This window comes from Aphelocoma coerulescens, chromosome 12 (assembly GCF_041296385.1).
Source record: "Aphelocoma coerulescens isolate FSJ_1873_10779 chromosome 12, UR_Acoe_1.0, whole genome shotgun sequence".
NCBI lineage: Eukaryota > Metazoa > Chordata > Aves > Passeriformes > Corvidae > Aphelocoma > Aphelocoma coerulescens.
In genome coordinates this window covers 7,594,457-7,611,587 of record NC_091026.1, presented here as the reverse complement: position 1 = coordinate 7,611,587, position 17,131 = coordinate 7,594,457, and the positions used below count along the sequence as shown (strand labels likewise).

The following is a 17,131-nucleotide window of genomic DNA, read 5'->3' as shown; positions in this document are numbered from 1 at the left end:
AAAAGCAAGAGTTACAATACCTTCTGACTTCAAAAAGTCTATCAAGGCACTGATAATCCCTTTGGTGCACACTGTCACTTGGAATTGCCTAAAATAATTAACTAATCTCCATTGCTGCAGCTTCCCAACCACACAGACCTTCTCCTTAGCCATGAAAAACGGCAAGCCATTCATTGGAGTGTTTATTTGATATATTGCATTATAACCATCAGGAGAAAAATGAGGTAATAAAATGTATTTCTCCCAATTAATCGTGTCCTCCAGTGGAGGACGAGGTACTGGGGAAAAGTTCAAAACTGCCACATGCAGCTGGGAACAGAATGTAGGATACTGCCTCTGTTCCCAGAGAGATGTAGAGACTGAAAGAAGTGAACAATATTTGATTATTACTGCAGTAAAATATTCCTCTTTTCTATCTGCTCACGTCCATCAAAATTCACATGTAACAGAGCTGTTTCAACATCCAAAGAGAAGACAGAAAATAAAACCCTGAAGACCTCAGACTATTTTAAACCCAAGGCATCTCTCTGAGGTTTTGTTATTATTTTTTTTTTTTTGGCGGGGGGGGGGGGGGTGTTGATCTAGTTCTGAGGGATTTTTGTTTCACTTTTATCATACAAAGGTCTGAGTTTCTCCTGAACATTGCTTTGGGTTTGCACAGAGCAGCCTGGCCAGTGCCACCTGCATGATTCACTCTTCGAACTCAGAAAACAAGGTAAGAGATGAGGAGAAGAAAAACCCATAAGCATGCAGCATTTTTTCAAATAACACATCATTTTTTCAATAAGAATATAGCAACACCCAAGGAACTGTGTCATAAACTCAAACTACCTGGTCTTTCAAAAATCTGGCATGCATCTAATAATTTTTAAGTTCAGCTCTTTGAGTTCTTAGAATCTCAACAATGAGTACCAGCAGAGAGACAAAAGAGAGCTCCCAACCTCTCTCCAGCAGTGGCCAGCAGTGATTGCTGGAGAAAAGAACTTGAGAAATAGGACAAAAGCCTTTGGCTGTTTCCTCAGTAAACAATTTCAGCTTATGGCAATCAGTGTTTTACGGGTTTCCTGATTTAAAGGTTGTCCAGTAGTATATTAATTAGCCACCTATGGACTCATCTTTTATGAATTTACCCAATTCCTTATTGAACTTCAATCAAAAACAAAGGTCAAGAGGTTAGGGATTTAATTTCTAGATCATGAGCATGGAGTTATCTCAAAGCAAAAGGAAAATAAGTATCCCCGTTTCTAAAATGATTCATAATGACATTTAATTGAAAGTAGCTTAATTCACAAATCAAGGTAAAATTTCCATTTTTATATATCAAAAATATTTGCATTAAAATAAGACAATTTAGTTTTCTTAAACCCATCTCAAAAATAACACCGAAATAATATTTTTTATGTGGAAAAAAGTGAAACACCATAAATATCCATAGATGTAGCACAATTAAGATAAATGCAAAATTAATGACTCAAGAATTACTAATTTTCTGGCACATTTACAAAGTGCTAAATTACTGTCTCACTACAAGTTATGGGAAATAACTGATAAAAGTATGATTTTACTGACAAAACTCATTTTTTTTCAATATAATGGAAAATTGTAATATAAGCCAATCTTTTTTAATTGCAGATGTTATTCTAGCCTGCTCAGTGTGTTAAAAAGGAGAAAATCCCTGCATTGTGCTAGCCCAAGGGTATCAAAACCAGAAACTCCACTGATGAAGGAAACTGAGGTATAAACCAGCAAATAAAGATGTTTACCAGGGTTCTCCCTTAACATGCTCCCTACCTGTGCCAAAGGTTTACCAGTTACAGTGGTTTTTACAATGTTTTATCCTTACACTTAAGAATTAACTTCAAATGTCCCCAATTTTTTTCTGATGTATACAAAGTTGCCCTGTAATCCTTCTGGGGAAGGTGTAGTGCATATTCCATGTTCTGATACACCTGGCAAGGGTGATGTGAGGCTAACATGAAATCTCTAAATGCTCCCTAACTCTGTTTCTGCACACAGCTTGTGCCTTTTGCTGCAGCATACCTTGCTTCTCCAGTTCCAGCTTCTTTTTAAAACAAAGACTCACAGGTACACAGCAGTTCTTTCCTTTTTGCTTACATATAATATTTCCATTGCTCTTAAATGACCCATTGAAAATACAGGGCACAAGATTTTTCTATAATGTAGCATTTCTGTAGTGCTTTGTGCCACAATGATTGCTGCAATTTAAACTTTATAATAAAAAGCCCCAAGACTAATCAATAAAATTTCAATTTATAGTATTAGTTTGGAACTGGTTATTTCTTACATGAAACACCTTTTTTGTTATGATTTACTCAAACAATTTGTCCTCCTGGAGTACTTGCACAGCATGGATAGAAGCAATCATCCAAGATATGCTGCGCTAGCTTAAATGACAGAGAAATGCAATTGGACCAAGAATACCTGGCTGTGTATCTATTTATATGGAGGTAAAAGAAATTAAAAAGTGTACTCTATAATTTATTGTTTGTTCCCTTCACTGCAACTAATTTTAAAACATACCAAAGGCATAATTACATGGCACTAAAATCAAGATGCTCCGGAAATAAATGACTGCACTCTTTCCTACCTTGGCCCCAGCATCAAATGACACAGTGATTAGGACAACATGAGCTACACAATATTCTTCCTTCCACACATAGAATACCACTAAATCAAAGTTCACACTCCTGCTCCCCCCCCCAGCAGTTTTGAACTTTGTGTCTCCACAAAACTGAAAAGCAAACTCCAGCCCAGGTTCTGCAGGCTCTGCACCTGCTCTCACCCAAGTGCACTGCAGTTTTTGCCAGAGTTGTGGGCCTCAGCTGTTCCTGTCACAAATCCTAAATCTGCAACATAAGTGCATTAAGATGCTTTTGGCTGTGTACATGGAAAGCATTGCCTAGACATTTTTGTGATACCTCACATTTAGAATCCATCTTTGGAAGTAATTTGAAATCCATTAAAATTTTAATTTTAAACATAATTTGATCAGTCAGTTAAATTGATCAAAGGGTGTTGTTTTAGTAAGTCTTTCCACCCCTCCTGTCAGCCCTAAAGCTGCTCGATCACCAGTGTCACCGACTGAAGCACTACGGAATTTGAGCACTATGAGACTCAGGTTGCAGTGGGTTTATGTTGTTCCTGGGATGATGTCCTTTTGCCCAGCAAAAGCCCCAAATCTATCAATCAATATGTGCTATGTGTGAGCTACCTCACCTTATTCCCTAGGAAAATTAAAGTCTTGTTTATATTTTACTGAAGCTCTAGAGATTCAGGTTACTAATTTGAAACATTTTTGCTCAGACACCCACGGTTTGAGCCAGGAGCTCAGCTTTCTGCAGTCACCATACCTAAGGCACTGATTGCCTACAAACAGGGGAGGAGATTCTCACCCTCTTGCACAGCACACAACAGCAGAGCACATTTAGCCCACACAAAATATCAGACCCAAAGTGATCTGTAAGTAATTAGACAATTTCCCTAAACAGCTGCAGTCACCAGAGTTTAAAAATCATCCAGATGCAAAGAGGGTTTGATATAGTTCTAAGTCACCACCTCCACTCCCATGAGGAAATAAGAAACAGCAGTGTCCATCATATCATCTAACTCATTCCTGTCTCCCATCTCCTTCCTGGGCCCTACTGTTGCAAATATTTTTCGTTTCACACAATGAGCAAGATCCTAATTAATTTAAGGGAAAGGAAGCCTCTTAGCTTTTTGTTTTGGGATTTCTGCACCAGATAATTTATTGGTCTTAAAATTCTCAGACCATTCTGCACAGCTTTGCCATAGCTCAGTGGAGCAAAAGTAAAAAAGAAAGGAGAAGCGAGCAAGCACCTGTGGAAGCCAGAAGGGAGGGTTCTCCAAGAGCCATGCCCAACTTACAAGCACATAAAAGTACAGGCTAGGACAATCCAGAAGTCTAACTTTAGCAAATGAAACTTGAGCCCTTTTCTTGGTTTTCATCAAGAGGAAGACTAGTTTTAAACATTTGAAATTCTAGTTACAACATCAAATCTGATGTTTTATTGCAGTTGTATTTCAGACAATTGTTAAAATACAGTTCAAAACAAGAACATATGAACTAAATTTTTTATTAACTCACTCTCAAAATAAGCCCCTGCTTTCCCAGGAAAAAAAAAAAAAATGGAAGCATCTTATCTCACTCTTGGTCTGCTTTTGTCTCCCAAAACAGTTTCACATACCGCCAAGTAGTGATAATCCTGATGTTCTGATTTAACTGCAGCAGAAATTGTGACCACCTGAAATTCAGTGCTGCTGAAGAGTTTCTTTATCCCCACCCTCATCAGCAGCTCAGATCAGAGTGCCCTGTGAGCTTAAAAAGTACAGTGCTAGAGTCTGTGCAGTTCTCCAGCATTAAAGAAACTGTTCATCTGGGAGAAGGAGCATGGCGGGTTTATTGTATAAACCAATAAAGTATAATTCTATTCAAATTAGAAGAGAAAAGAAACTGTAGTGTCCAGAGAAAGTAAGATGAGGCAGAACAACTTTTGAACCGGTAGGTGTTAAAAATCCAAAAGGTGAGAGAGAAAGGAAACGTGCTGACCAGTGCTGGGCATGTTGGAATACACAATCAGCTGTTAGAGACATAAAAAATTAAATAAGCTGGAAGTGGTTTAGATCAAGCAGGCCTCTTCCTACCTAATTACACTAAAGTCAAACTCAAGGAATGTGGGAGTGAAGAGGATAAATGGGGTATTTGCCCTCAGTTATCTGTGTAGGAGGCTTTTCTCTTGCAACAGTGCTCCAGTGATAGGTCAGGCTGAGCCAACACCTGACGCAGCCCCACTGGAAACTCCATCACAGAGCAGAGGGAAGAGTTAATGCTCATAAAAAACAGTAATGAATTCTCTTTACACCTCTTTTCATTGAAATGCTTCTGAGTACTTCAAAATGAAGAATCACACAGAGATGATAGTCTCTCTCCTCCTCAAAATATTGATAAATGACCATTCATTAAATCCCTCCAAGAAAGCTATTAACAGGCTCCTCCTCACTGCTGCTCCTGGTGCTCCCTCACGCTCCACAGACAGAGAGAGGAGGTTGGCATCATTCATGGAATGGAGAAAGGAGGCAGCAGCTTGGAAACCTGCTCTGCATGGCTGCAAGCTGAGCATTCTCTAAAGGAAGAGACCTTTTTTTATTATCCAAGCATTAAATCAAACGAACACAAGGTTTCAGAAAACAGGCTAATGTTACACGAGCAGCAAGTTATAGTGCATTTTCTCATGAGAATATTTATAATCATTTAAAAATAGTTATCAATAAACCCTCTAAAATTGATATGACACTGAACATCTATCCTTTGTGTATGACGAAAGTACAAGTATTCATTTTTATAATTCAAAAAAATAGATTCGATGGTACGTGTTTACAACATGAGATCAGAATTATAATTGAAAATTGAGAAGATGATAGTTGTGCAACTGAAATTAAGTTTTAATTAAAACATTACTATTTAAAGTGACTAGTTTAAATCCCACATTGAGCAGAAATTTGGACAACATGACTAATTTTGTTAAAATAATTAATGTTAATGTAAAGTACTAAAATATGTTAATACCTTAAAACACTGATAAGACAGAAGGAAAAATTAGGCTAATTTATCCTACTTCATTCTTCTAACACTACTTTACTGTTTTCTTCCTGCTGTCTGAAAAACTATTTTATGTTGATTGCAAAGACTGAACGTTACGTACTTTTGCAATGAAGCCTCATACAGGAACTAATCTGTGAAGTGGCTGGATTTCCTCACTGTATTTTCAGATAAATGCTCTAGAGTTGAATGCACTATCTTTAAATACTTTTTACTTCTTTTCTTGGCACCGGAGATGAGACCATCATAATCGTCTCCAGCAGCAAATGCTTTGAGGCTTTCTCTACAAGTCTTAATGTTCCTCCTTTTTGTCTTATGGGTACTTTTTTCTTTTTTTCTAAATTTGAACTTAAAGAAATTCACTAAATTTCCTAAGACTGACTAGACCATGAACTCTCTTTGTCCTTTTAGCGTACAAACATGCCAGAGTTTTAAAGACAGAATAAATCCAAGGATGGTTCAAGTTGCTTTACTTTTTTGTAAATATGTATTTCAAAATCTACCAAGACAACGAAAGCTCCACGCTTGCAAGGCCATAGCAGAGTGGGCTGCAGCAGTGATGCATCAGGGGGAAAGAGCTCCTGGATGCTGCACATGCTGTACATGACTCCCTGGAAATCTTGACTAGCACATATCCCCTGAAACATCTCCCTGAAGTTTTCACTGGTTTTCTTTTCATTCTCTCCCACTGAGTTTTTTCATCTTTCACCTCTTCCCCCCTAACCAGTACCTGTTTCAAAGAACAGCTCCCTCACAACTCAGCTAACCTGGGTTTTAGGACGTACAAGAGTTAAATATTTAATCAATGCACTTGGGCTCCATGCTATGATTCAGAGAAGTCTACAGACAGAAAAACTAACTTCCATTAAACCCATCTATTCCATATTTATTCCATTGCACACATAGGGTAGGTATAAGATAAACTGCTTGTACCTTTTTCATTCATTCCTCTTGTTTACCAGCAAATGCACCTGAGGACACTCTGAGCTCTCACACCACAGCCATGGGATGGGAATGAAGGTTAAGGAGAAAAGAAGCTTACCCACACTCCAATAAAAATAGACTCTTTCCCCCTTTTTCAGAATTCATAGCAGTATCTCTTTATAAATACATAAATTTCTTGGCAAACTCAAAAAACTAAAAAGCAAAACAGCAATGTGGTATCTAGTTGATCCACACTACAACAGGTTTGCCAATTCTTCATTTGTTGAATATCCTAAATTCTACACATTTACCAAGAACAATCCTCAAGCCCAAGAGCAATAAAGAAGAAAAATATTTACTGTGCCTTTAAATATTCTCCAGACTATGACTATCAAGGTCATGAATTATGCTATTAAATACTCCACTGTCAGTGGATTGCTAACCATCTTTTCATTTTCCAATGTATTCTAATTTGCAAAGCAGTAAAAATAAAGCTCTTAATGCTTTCAAGAACACAAATTTTTTACTGACACAAGAAGCAGACGAGTAAAACTATGAGCAAGTTTAAATGACAGCAAAATTAACTAGCAACAATTACAGTTAAAATACTAAATGTGAACACAAAAATATTGCTGAAAACCTTTAATTTGCTAGCAGTAATTAACACAACTGTAGCCATCTCTCCTTTATTCATTATGTCTTTATTCCGTCATTTAAAACTATTTATAGTAATACTGGGTTGATTCACCATAATTTCCTTCCACCCACCACCATTTAAAATTTTTTCCCTCAGTAATTTTATAAACTTAACGCTGTGATTCTTTTTTTTTCATTTCCATCTGCTGATTTAAAAAAACCCTTTTTTACTATATTTATAAAAAAAAAAATCAGGGTCAGTACAGTCCCCATTGAGCTGCAGTTGTAAAGAGTGCACATTGATATTCATTTTCCTTCTAATTCTGCAGATGCAAATAGCTCAATGAAGAAACTTAGTTTATGCTATCTTTGAAATAGTAAGCCTAGAAAAGTAATGAATTTTGACATTTAAGATCTATTTCTGTTAGATTATATGAATATAAAATATGAATGATTGTTTGCTTCTCTTCTCAAGAATGCCAGTCCCAATCTAGCCCCGTCCAAAGTCATAGAAAATCAGAATGAAAATACAGTGCAATAAAATACACAGTGGGCATTCAAAACAGTGCATATTTAAAGCAGTCTCAAAAAAAAAAAAAAAAAAAAAAAAAAAGAAAAGAAATCAGTGTAAGATTCACCTGGAATATTCTTCACTATTGCCTGAAATGGGGATGAACTAAGTTACACGCTAAAAATGAGTTGAATTCCAAGTACACTCAAGGAAAGAATAAAGTATTTGGAGGTGGTTTGTAAATTAAAGCTACAGTTATTGACTACAACATTCAGTATGATTTTTTAATTGAGATTTCATACACTCTATGGAAATATTCTGTAGTGCTCTAAATAAAAAAAATTCCTCTCTTTAGGAACTTTCACTCTCAGCTTTGAAATACTTGCCACGATCTTTGTGTTCATCAAATCAAGTTCATTTTGCACTCACTAACACAGCATTTTAAATAAAAATTAATGTATTTATCAGGACACCAATTTACCAGTATTTGCTTGGAAACATCTGAATGCAGTACATTCTGTTTAACACTTTGCCTATGTATATATGTACGTATACATGCAGAAAAACAATAGGAAATTGCATCTGTTGATATTGCACATATAAACCCCAAAATACACACCTAAAATCTGTACCCACACAAATATACACGTGCATACTAAAATGTGCCACCACGTATGCACATGACCAAGCACTAACATTTCAAACACATACATTACTTTAACTGTGCATAAACAGTATCATCCTAATAGTATCCGAAAAAAGCTTAAAGACTGGCGTAAAAATCATCAGTGGAAAAAAAATCCATTTCTCTTCACTGCAGATGTTTGTTAAATGTAAATGCTGATATTCTACTCCTTGGAAGAACATTTGTCTGCATGTGGAATTTCATGATAAAAAGCTTTAGAGGCCCAGGTTTCTCTAGATAAACCCCACTGGTTTACTGATGCATGAACGCACTGAAATTGAATTACTGTATAACAGCAATTACTTTTCACAGTACAGTTATAATGAGAATCAGCTTCACAATGAACTCCAGGTATCTGTAGTAGGAAAAGTTAATAAAGAGAAGCCTCGTGTTTGCATTTTCCACTGCAGCAAGGGTAGTTGCCTTAAAGAAAAACCATCCTTAACACTTGATTTGCCATCTTACCAGTGAATCAACAATCATTTTTATAGAATCTCTTTATTTGCAAAGAAATATTAATGAAAATCAAAATTTTAGTGCACAGCTAAAGTCATAACAATAGCTTTTTGAATATTCCCTAATAACTTGCTTATCTTTCATTTTGCTTTCTTTTTCACTTCTCTCTAGGCTTCTTCGAATTTTTTCCCATTATGCCAGTAACTAGGAAAAGTAAAAGAACCAAATGAATGATTTTAACTCCACCTCTTTTTCAGTATCAAGTTTGTTGATTATATCACAGTGCTTTGTGCCTGTTCAGCTTCAAATTAGTAGAGTCACTAAAATATCAGAAAACCTTCTAAAAACTGTATTTAAAAAAATCATGGGTAACATTAAGACTGATCAAGCAAACTTCCTATGAGTGAAATCACTAAAAGTCCTGGAAAAACAACTGCAGTAATACCACAAGTGACAGCAGACCACACAAGGGTCTCAAAGGGATTATTTGTGTTTGGTTGTAAAAATTAAAACAACTGCTGAACAGTGCAGGAAACACTTCCATGTCTGTCACCTTACAGGCAATAAGATTTTTTCCATCTCAAGCACCATAATCTTAAAAGTAAATGGTTACATTTACCTTTGTCACAGATAGAAACAAAACATCAGGGGCATTGAATCAAAACTAGTGCTCAGGGATTTTAATTTATGTCACAGATACTTCAAAATAAAATATCAAGTTGCCTGCCTGAAATTCAGTCAGGAAGGGCAGCATTGGGAAGCAAACAGTTAACAGGAATACCCTGAACTGATATAAACCCAAGGTAAATAGTGAACACTGAGGAGAAGGAGGGGGGGAGAAAATGTTGCTTGCGAGGGTTTCCATCAGTGAGTAGTTGACAAAAGGTTATATAATTGGTTTAGTACTTTCAGTTTTCCATTTATCTTATGTATCTGACAGAACAAAAATAGGACATTCTGTGATAGAATAATTGCATACTGAATGGTAATTCAAACAGGGGATGAATATGATAAAAATCACACTGAGCCAACTAATCACTATGAAAAGCGATGAGAGAGAAAGATAAAAATTCATCCAGAATATTAAGGGAGAGGAGGGAAAAGACAGTTCAAATGTGATTAGTAGCTTCAAACAAGTTCATATGTTTGAAAGCATCAAGCAAAACCACAACAACAAAAGAAAAAAAAAAAAAGGCAAAACCCAAGGCCTTTCCAAACCATCCTGTTTTTATATTTCCAGGTCTTTCTTCTTGGCCTTTTCTACAAATCAAACACTTTCTGTACTATGAATTTCTGAGCATGTCACAGAGTGCTACATCTGCTATAACCTGAAGAAGCATGTTTAACTAAAAATGCTTTTGGATAAAACACTCTAATCAACCATGGATTTTGATGTCTCCTTGAGGCTAATTCAATGACCGGTATAGAGTAACAATTTGGGATAACACTGGAACACATTTTCTGAGTCCTTGGATTTGAGCCCTCATGATCATGTCCCCATTATTTCTAAGGCTGAGAGACATTTTGTAAGGTATTCTTCATTTAGTACTTCCTCCACCATTACCACCAATATATCTGACATATTACTCTGAATTCTACGCTTCAGTGATCTTGCACAAGTTTCCATCAAAAGCTTATGTCAAAATTCTATTATTTTAGAGACAAGATGATCCAGTATCAGGATGGAACAGAGGTCTTAAGTCCACAGGAGTTTTCTAATTCCCATCTCACCTCTCCAGATATGAGGGGAAAATAAATTGTGATGTATCAAGGATGAAACTTATGCAAAACCTGCACTGTACCAAAGGATTTTGTACTTCTCAGGATGCAAATTACTCAGCACTACTTATTACCAGAGCAGAACAAGTCACTCATTACATCTCTAGCATGGACCAATTTATATAATTATGCAAAAATTAATGATTTCATTGGAAAGTATACTAAACAGATAAATTTTTAAGAGAACTAACCCTGTCCAAACCATGTTTTTAACTTATTTTCCAAAGATGGAAACCTTCCAAAGAAGGCTCTGGATTTCAGTCACTTTTTCCAGCACTAAAATCCATTCACTCAAGATTACATGCATGGTTTAACTTCACAGAATTTGGGCTCGTTTTTACTCAGAGCATGGTGGTCTATATCGATCCTGTATTTTTCCCTCCTTAGATAAAAACACTGTCTGCATGAAGAGTCCAAACCTGTTCTAAACATTTGTTATGAAGCTCTAATTGAGACACAAACTGCTCTTCCCCACCAGCACTCCTCACTGAACTTCTATTCCCTCACCAACCAAGTGTGCAGCTCGCTGGTCACTTCTCGCTCTAAACAAGTGCTGCTCCAAGAATGCTTTGTTCACATTATGATCCCAGGGGAGCAGTTTCCTCTGCTAAGAAACAAGGAAAAGAGTCCTCCCCCTTTCCCAAGTCAATATTCTTCAGGCTTCTGGAAGCTGTTGCACACATATTAAAGTGTAGTTTTTCCTCTGAAAAACACACTGTAAAAATAGCATTGCAGGGTTCCATGTTTATTGTCTTCCTCTGCTTCCTTGCCAAGTGTGCTCAGTTTTACAAGCTGAAATATGTTTTACTTCACTGCCAGCCCTGAAAATTCAACCTCTAAAATGTAGCCAAATTCCTTCCTTCCTTTTGCACCATAACAAATAACACAAGGCTGAAGGCAGAATTGTATCCTCAGGATACAAAAGGAATCCCTGTCCTCAGGTGATACCTCCAGCTCTACAGTGGAAACATGAAGATCTTCAACTCAATTGAGCAGATAAATCTAGCTGAAATAGAGCAGCTGATGGTAAACAGCATCACCATAATGTCCTGTGAGTTTGCTGGTAGAGGGGATGCAACAGGGAATATTGTTTCAGGCAGTCACCTCATTTTCTAGAAAAGAATAATGGAAAAGGAAAACTACAACAGGAAGGTTTGTTATTCTTCAGAATACACGTGTTACAACAAACTCATGTTTGGTAAAATAAAACATAAAAGTCTGAATTTTTTCTTGGTTTTATGGTATGTCTAACAGACACCAAAGCTACTACAAAAGGAGGATCAGAATGGAGATTGAAAAAAACAAACAAAAAAATAAGCACAAAAACTTGCAGATGTACAGAGAGCCATCTAGTTATTTAATAAGCTACCTGCCTGAAGAGTGATGTAGTACTTACCACAATTAAAGGAATTATGGATTTAGTCCCATTTGAAGAGTTTGCATCTTTTTCTGAACTAGAGGACAGTTAATGAACTCAGACACTTCCCTGCAATACTATTTTTATAATAGTGAGCACTGAAATTAAGTCTGCTTTGGTTGGATATTTTAAAATCTAACATTTTAACCATATGCAGTTAGGTTTTACTGCACACAAGTGATACTTTACAAACTCATACTGGAAATTGGTAGTCCAAATCTTGTTGCACACTCTTACATTTATCTATTAATGGTATAAATAATTTAAATCTATTCTCTTGAACAGTGATCCTAAAATACTTCTGAATGCTTTAGCATTTCCACCTCAGCACCTTCAATTGCTATTACAGCCTTCAGAGCAGAGCCTAAATTACATCGTTTTACATCATATGAGGAAATAGCAGATTGATCTGCTGCTTACCCGTACGGCTTCAGACTTCTTATGAAACATTTCTTCCATATTCTTTGCTAACTTTTTCACAAGTTGAAGGCCATCAATTTCTTCTATTGCAACATCCTTCTCATATTCTTTGTATTTCTGGAAGGAAAGAAAAATAGGGAAAAGTTACTTGCAGGGAACCAACTGAAATTTTGACAACTAATGATTCGTTTTATATTACACTTTTGCTGACTTTCTTCGTTTATTTGATGTTTATTTGTGTGACGGCAGGCTGCTTTGTGCCAAGATGCTGTCATGGGGAGAGAACAACTGGATTAGAACCAGAACTCCATTTAAAAACTAATAAAAATATTTATCTCATGCACTGTAGGAAAACGATAACTCCCTTTCACAAGGTTTAAATTACTCCTCCCCACAACTAAACAAGAGCCAAAAAAAAAGTAGCCAAAACCCCTTGTATCTCCTCCAAAAATCATGTAAAAACACTACTATGATTGGCAATCCCTGTGCCTTAGCAACCTAGAAATCTCCTCCTCCTCAGCTGAACTTCCTGTAGATGCCTATTTCACAAGCTTTATACAATGCTTACATTTTAAATACTTACTCTACAAGCTCATCTAGACAAGCTGAACTTTTCATGCAAAGAAAAGCCTAAACAAACCACGTGAACACGAGTCTTCATCCAAACATAAACATAAAAGCACCTTTTATCCAATATGGACGAGCACTGCCTCGTTTCACAATGTGAATAGCTCCCAGAATCCCTAAGCACTAAAAACATATTCAAAACAATTTTTATCCTCTATTTTCTACGTATCAATACCTTTTTCCTTATCAGTGTTTACAAGGAAGCTTTGTAAGAATTAATTGCTAAAAAGAATTTAATGCTGAGACCATCCTTCTTTCCCACGTTATTCTACTGCACACTGTACTCTAAGAACTGTTGGTTTTCACTGCAGTGATTGTTTGCTTCTCTCTCTCTAAAACATGCACGGGTGTGTTGAACTAATCACTGCCATCACCAAACCCTTCACTTAATCACAGACCTGCACCTCCATGACACTGTGAGGGAGGAGAAAGGCACAACTGTCTCCTGCCAGTTTTAGCCCCATGTGCCAAAAATATCTTCCAAGCCTCTACAGCAGACTCTGGGGACAACCCACGGTATTTGAGTCGATACAGAGAAATGGTATTATTAAAAAGATTAATCATGAAAATTTGCCTGCAGAATGATGATTCTTATATAACTCCAGAGAGACAATGAAGAATAAGATGATCAAAAAGAGTGTCTCAAAGCACCTGGATGAACACTAAAATGTTCAAAACAGTAAGTCAGGACCTGTCATGTGATGCAAGCAAACACTCTTTTGTTAAGAGAATGCCTGCACATGTTGTACCCATTTCCCCCAACAAAACTAATTTTCAAGGCAGAATGACTCTTTGGACTTCCTTTAAACTTCACACCTGTCTGCAAAAAGTTGTGTGAATGTTTTGATAATGAAACAATATTTAATAAAACAATTTCCAGGCAATTTCAAAACAAAGTTACAAATACAAAGTTGTCAGCAAATATGTAGGGCAATTTTTTTAATATTATGTAATTTCAGAATTAATTTCATTTTTCCACACTATTTCCTGTTATGAGTCTCTAGTCTGAGTCTTTATAGCAATCTAGCAACCTAAGAAACCTCAAACAGACCCCTTGCATTTTGCTCCCTCGAGGCAGGAGGGGAGATTTGGGTTTTTTCACCTCTTTGATCTGCACTTAGATACCATCAACAGAGTTCTGATTTCAACTCTTGAAGTCCATTTATGTCATTGCTAGAGATAAAAGTGATTTTTCTAAAATAGAAAAATACATTTTTATTTTTTATTCACTGGAGAGCAGTGAATATAAGAACAACAGAAATATAAGAACACAGCATGGAACACAGAAAAGAAAGGTAAATGCTATTGCAACAAATACCATGATAAAATGCAGTAAATGATCATTAAATTGAAAACACTGCCACTAAATTAATGATATCAAAGTCTGTCCACATCACACAGGATTTGAAGCTTTGGAGAATTTAAAACAAATCAAGCACAAATTGGAATTACTTCTTTCCAGCTGCACAGATCATGTTCAACATATCACCTTCTGATAAAAATGTTTCCTTTGGACTTGACCTTTGAGTTCTTAGAAAGTATGCTAAAATGCATCACTTGAAGAGACAGCTTTCAGGTCATCAGATTTATTGATTTAAGCTTTGCCATCAAGTGAAGAAAACCAGGCAATTATTCACTGTGTTTACCGGAAAACTGAATGGCACTGTAGAAATCCACATCATTTTCTAGGCACGCAGAATCCTACCACATGGTCTGTTAGGCTCTTGTGAAAGCATAATAAAAAGCCACACTTCTCAATTTTGAGTAACTGGTGCTTTTGAAAATTAAAAATAACTTGCACTCAAAATAGATGTGAATGATTTCTTAACTTGTAATTTATGATCTTATAATTATGCCTGTTCATAGTAAATAAACTCATTTTTTCATAATTCAAATGCCAAAGTTCCAACTCAAAAGAATAAATTGGAGGAAACAGAGGATATTATTTAAGATCTATCTGAAAAGGCCTCAAATCTTGCATGGTGCATGTCTATTCAGTTGCTGGAAACCTTCAAGAACATTTGTGACAGAACTAGGAGAGCTTACTTGGTCTGCAAGACCCTGACAACCAAGAGGTTTATGTAATATGTATTTTATACTCAGAATTTCATTGCCATAAAAAAGCACTCCTATCATTTTTTCAGCCATCTTTGGAATGTTCCAAAACAGGAAAATTATGTGGTTGGAAAAAACTTCCAGCTGTTTTTGCACTCCTTGTGCCTGGAGGGGAGAGGTGCCAGCCTAACCTGGGTGCGTGTCTGTGCCCTTGCTCTCAGTGCTCACTCTGCAGGATGCTTGAGACTTAGATTCCATCTAGAAAGCAGCTGATTTTATAATAACTATCAGTGCTAGATACATATCATTAATCACATGAGATAGTGAAAAAAGACAAAACCACAATAAAGCCACAACAAAAGCCATCATTAATACTGCATTCTCTTCCTTCCACTGCAGAAGCTGTCTGACCTCCAGGCCCTCATCATTTTCCCACCACTACATTTTTACATGTTAAATTTGGGTTTAGTTTAAATAAATTAAACAGCAAAGACATAGACCATTTGAAATAAATTTGTTTTTAAATGCAATTATTTTATTTTGATGTCATCTTGAGAAAGCAGCATGGTACTATTGTTCCAGTTAAACAAAATGGTATCAGACAGTGGTGAAAAAACCAAGCTTTTGGGCCAGGCTCAATTTTATACTCCAGACTTGCAAACTACCTTTTTGTACTGTATGAAGGTGGTCATACAAGCAATGCCTTAAATTGACATTTCCCTTCCCTGTAAAAATGATGAAGCTAATGATAAAGTTGTTATTTTGTTTTATTAAAAAAAATTCAAACCTCAGGTTTTTTTCAATATTCCATAATTTTACTTCATTAAGAGATACTGATAGTTCTCATCATTTGTATCACAGGCAGTGACACATGTGTATAGTTGTTAAAAGGAGAGAAAAAAGCTCTAACTTTGCTATAAACAATTGACTTGCATAAAAAAGAGTATGAAATATTAGAGTCATAGTTGGAAATTTCTTTTGATAATTGAATTTCCACTTGTCTAGAAGATGAAGCAGATACAACTTCCGATTTGCTGCATTATAAAAAAAAAATACTTGAAATGCTGATTCTGTCTGCTTGCAAAAATCAGCATTTGGTAAGAAATTCTCTAGAGACACAAGACCATTTATCATTTGAGAAAGCCCACAAAAAAATACATTATTTCTTCAGTATCTGTTTTGCCAGATCATTTCACATAAGCACCGAGGAAAGACAGACAGTATTTCACTGTCAGAACTCTTAATGCTTTTCGCTGGTTTAGGTGTGGGGGTTTTTTCTTAGTAAATGGTCATCCAGAAATAACAAACCAAAAAGCAATCTGTACAAAACTCAGGTCAGAAGTGTTTAATGCAATCCAAATATTTGGCACTGAAAGAGCAACACAAACACACGCAAACCAAAAAGTGCTAAGAGAAAAATACCAAAGAACCCCCTCAAACAAACAAAACCAAAGCAAAGTTAAACCACACCAAAACCCACAGAATTTGAGTGACCAAGGCAGGAAAAGTCCACTCTTGAAACAAGACTGTCAGCTACAGCTTGAATTTTTTCTCCTTGTTTTTAAGCTAAAGAGAAATATGGTCTTTGTGTTCCTACTTATATCTACTTCTATAAAATCTTATCAGAATCAATATATTCACCTTTATGCTGTGTAAAAGAATATTTCAAGTTACTTACAAGTGTGCACAGAGTCCTTAGTCTCAGTCTTTCGACAAGGCTCTGGTTGCTTTGCACATCTGCAGAACACTACACCCATTTATGATGAAATTTCTTCCCACTCCCTGGGATTTTCAGAGCCAGTAAATACCACTACCATCCTGATTAAAGAAAGGAATTCAACAGGAATTTATATATTAAAATACTTTAAAAGTGATCTCTCAGTGTTGTATATTTGGAACTGTTACTTGCCTCTGAGGTGCTTTTGTAGCTGTAGTGCACACACTTCACAAAAGTTGCTGCTTGAAAGGTTTTGTCATGTTAAA

The 17,131-nt window shown here is 36.2% G+C and overlaps 1 protein-coding gene across 9 annotated transcripts in view; it reads right to left on the bottom strand.

Moving 5' to 3' along the window:
- The window catches only part of CACNA2D3 (calcium voltage-gated channel auxiliary subunit alpha2delta 3), a 422,236-nt gene that overhangs the window by 297,180 nt on the left and 107,925 nt on the right, over positions 1–17,131 (bottom strand). For 7 of the 9 annotated variants that reach the window (XM_069027740.1, XM_069027747.1, XM_069027744.1 and 4 more), the window contains exons 3-4: positions 16,827–16,966; positions 12,467–12,583 (exon numbers count right to left, since the gene is read on the bottom strand). In XM_069027740.1, the coding sequence (XP_068883841.1) occupies positions 12,467–12,505 (39 nt within the window). In that variant the 5' untranslated portion in view covers positions 12,506–12,583; positions 16,827–16,966. The remainder of the gene's footprint in view (positions 1–12,466; positions 12,584–16,826; positions 16,967–17,131) is intronic. The other 2 variants (XM_069027741.1, XM_069027748.1) reach the window with 1 other exon arrangement.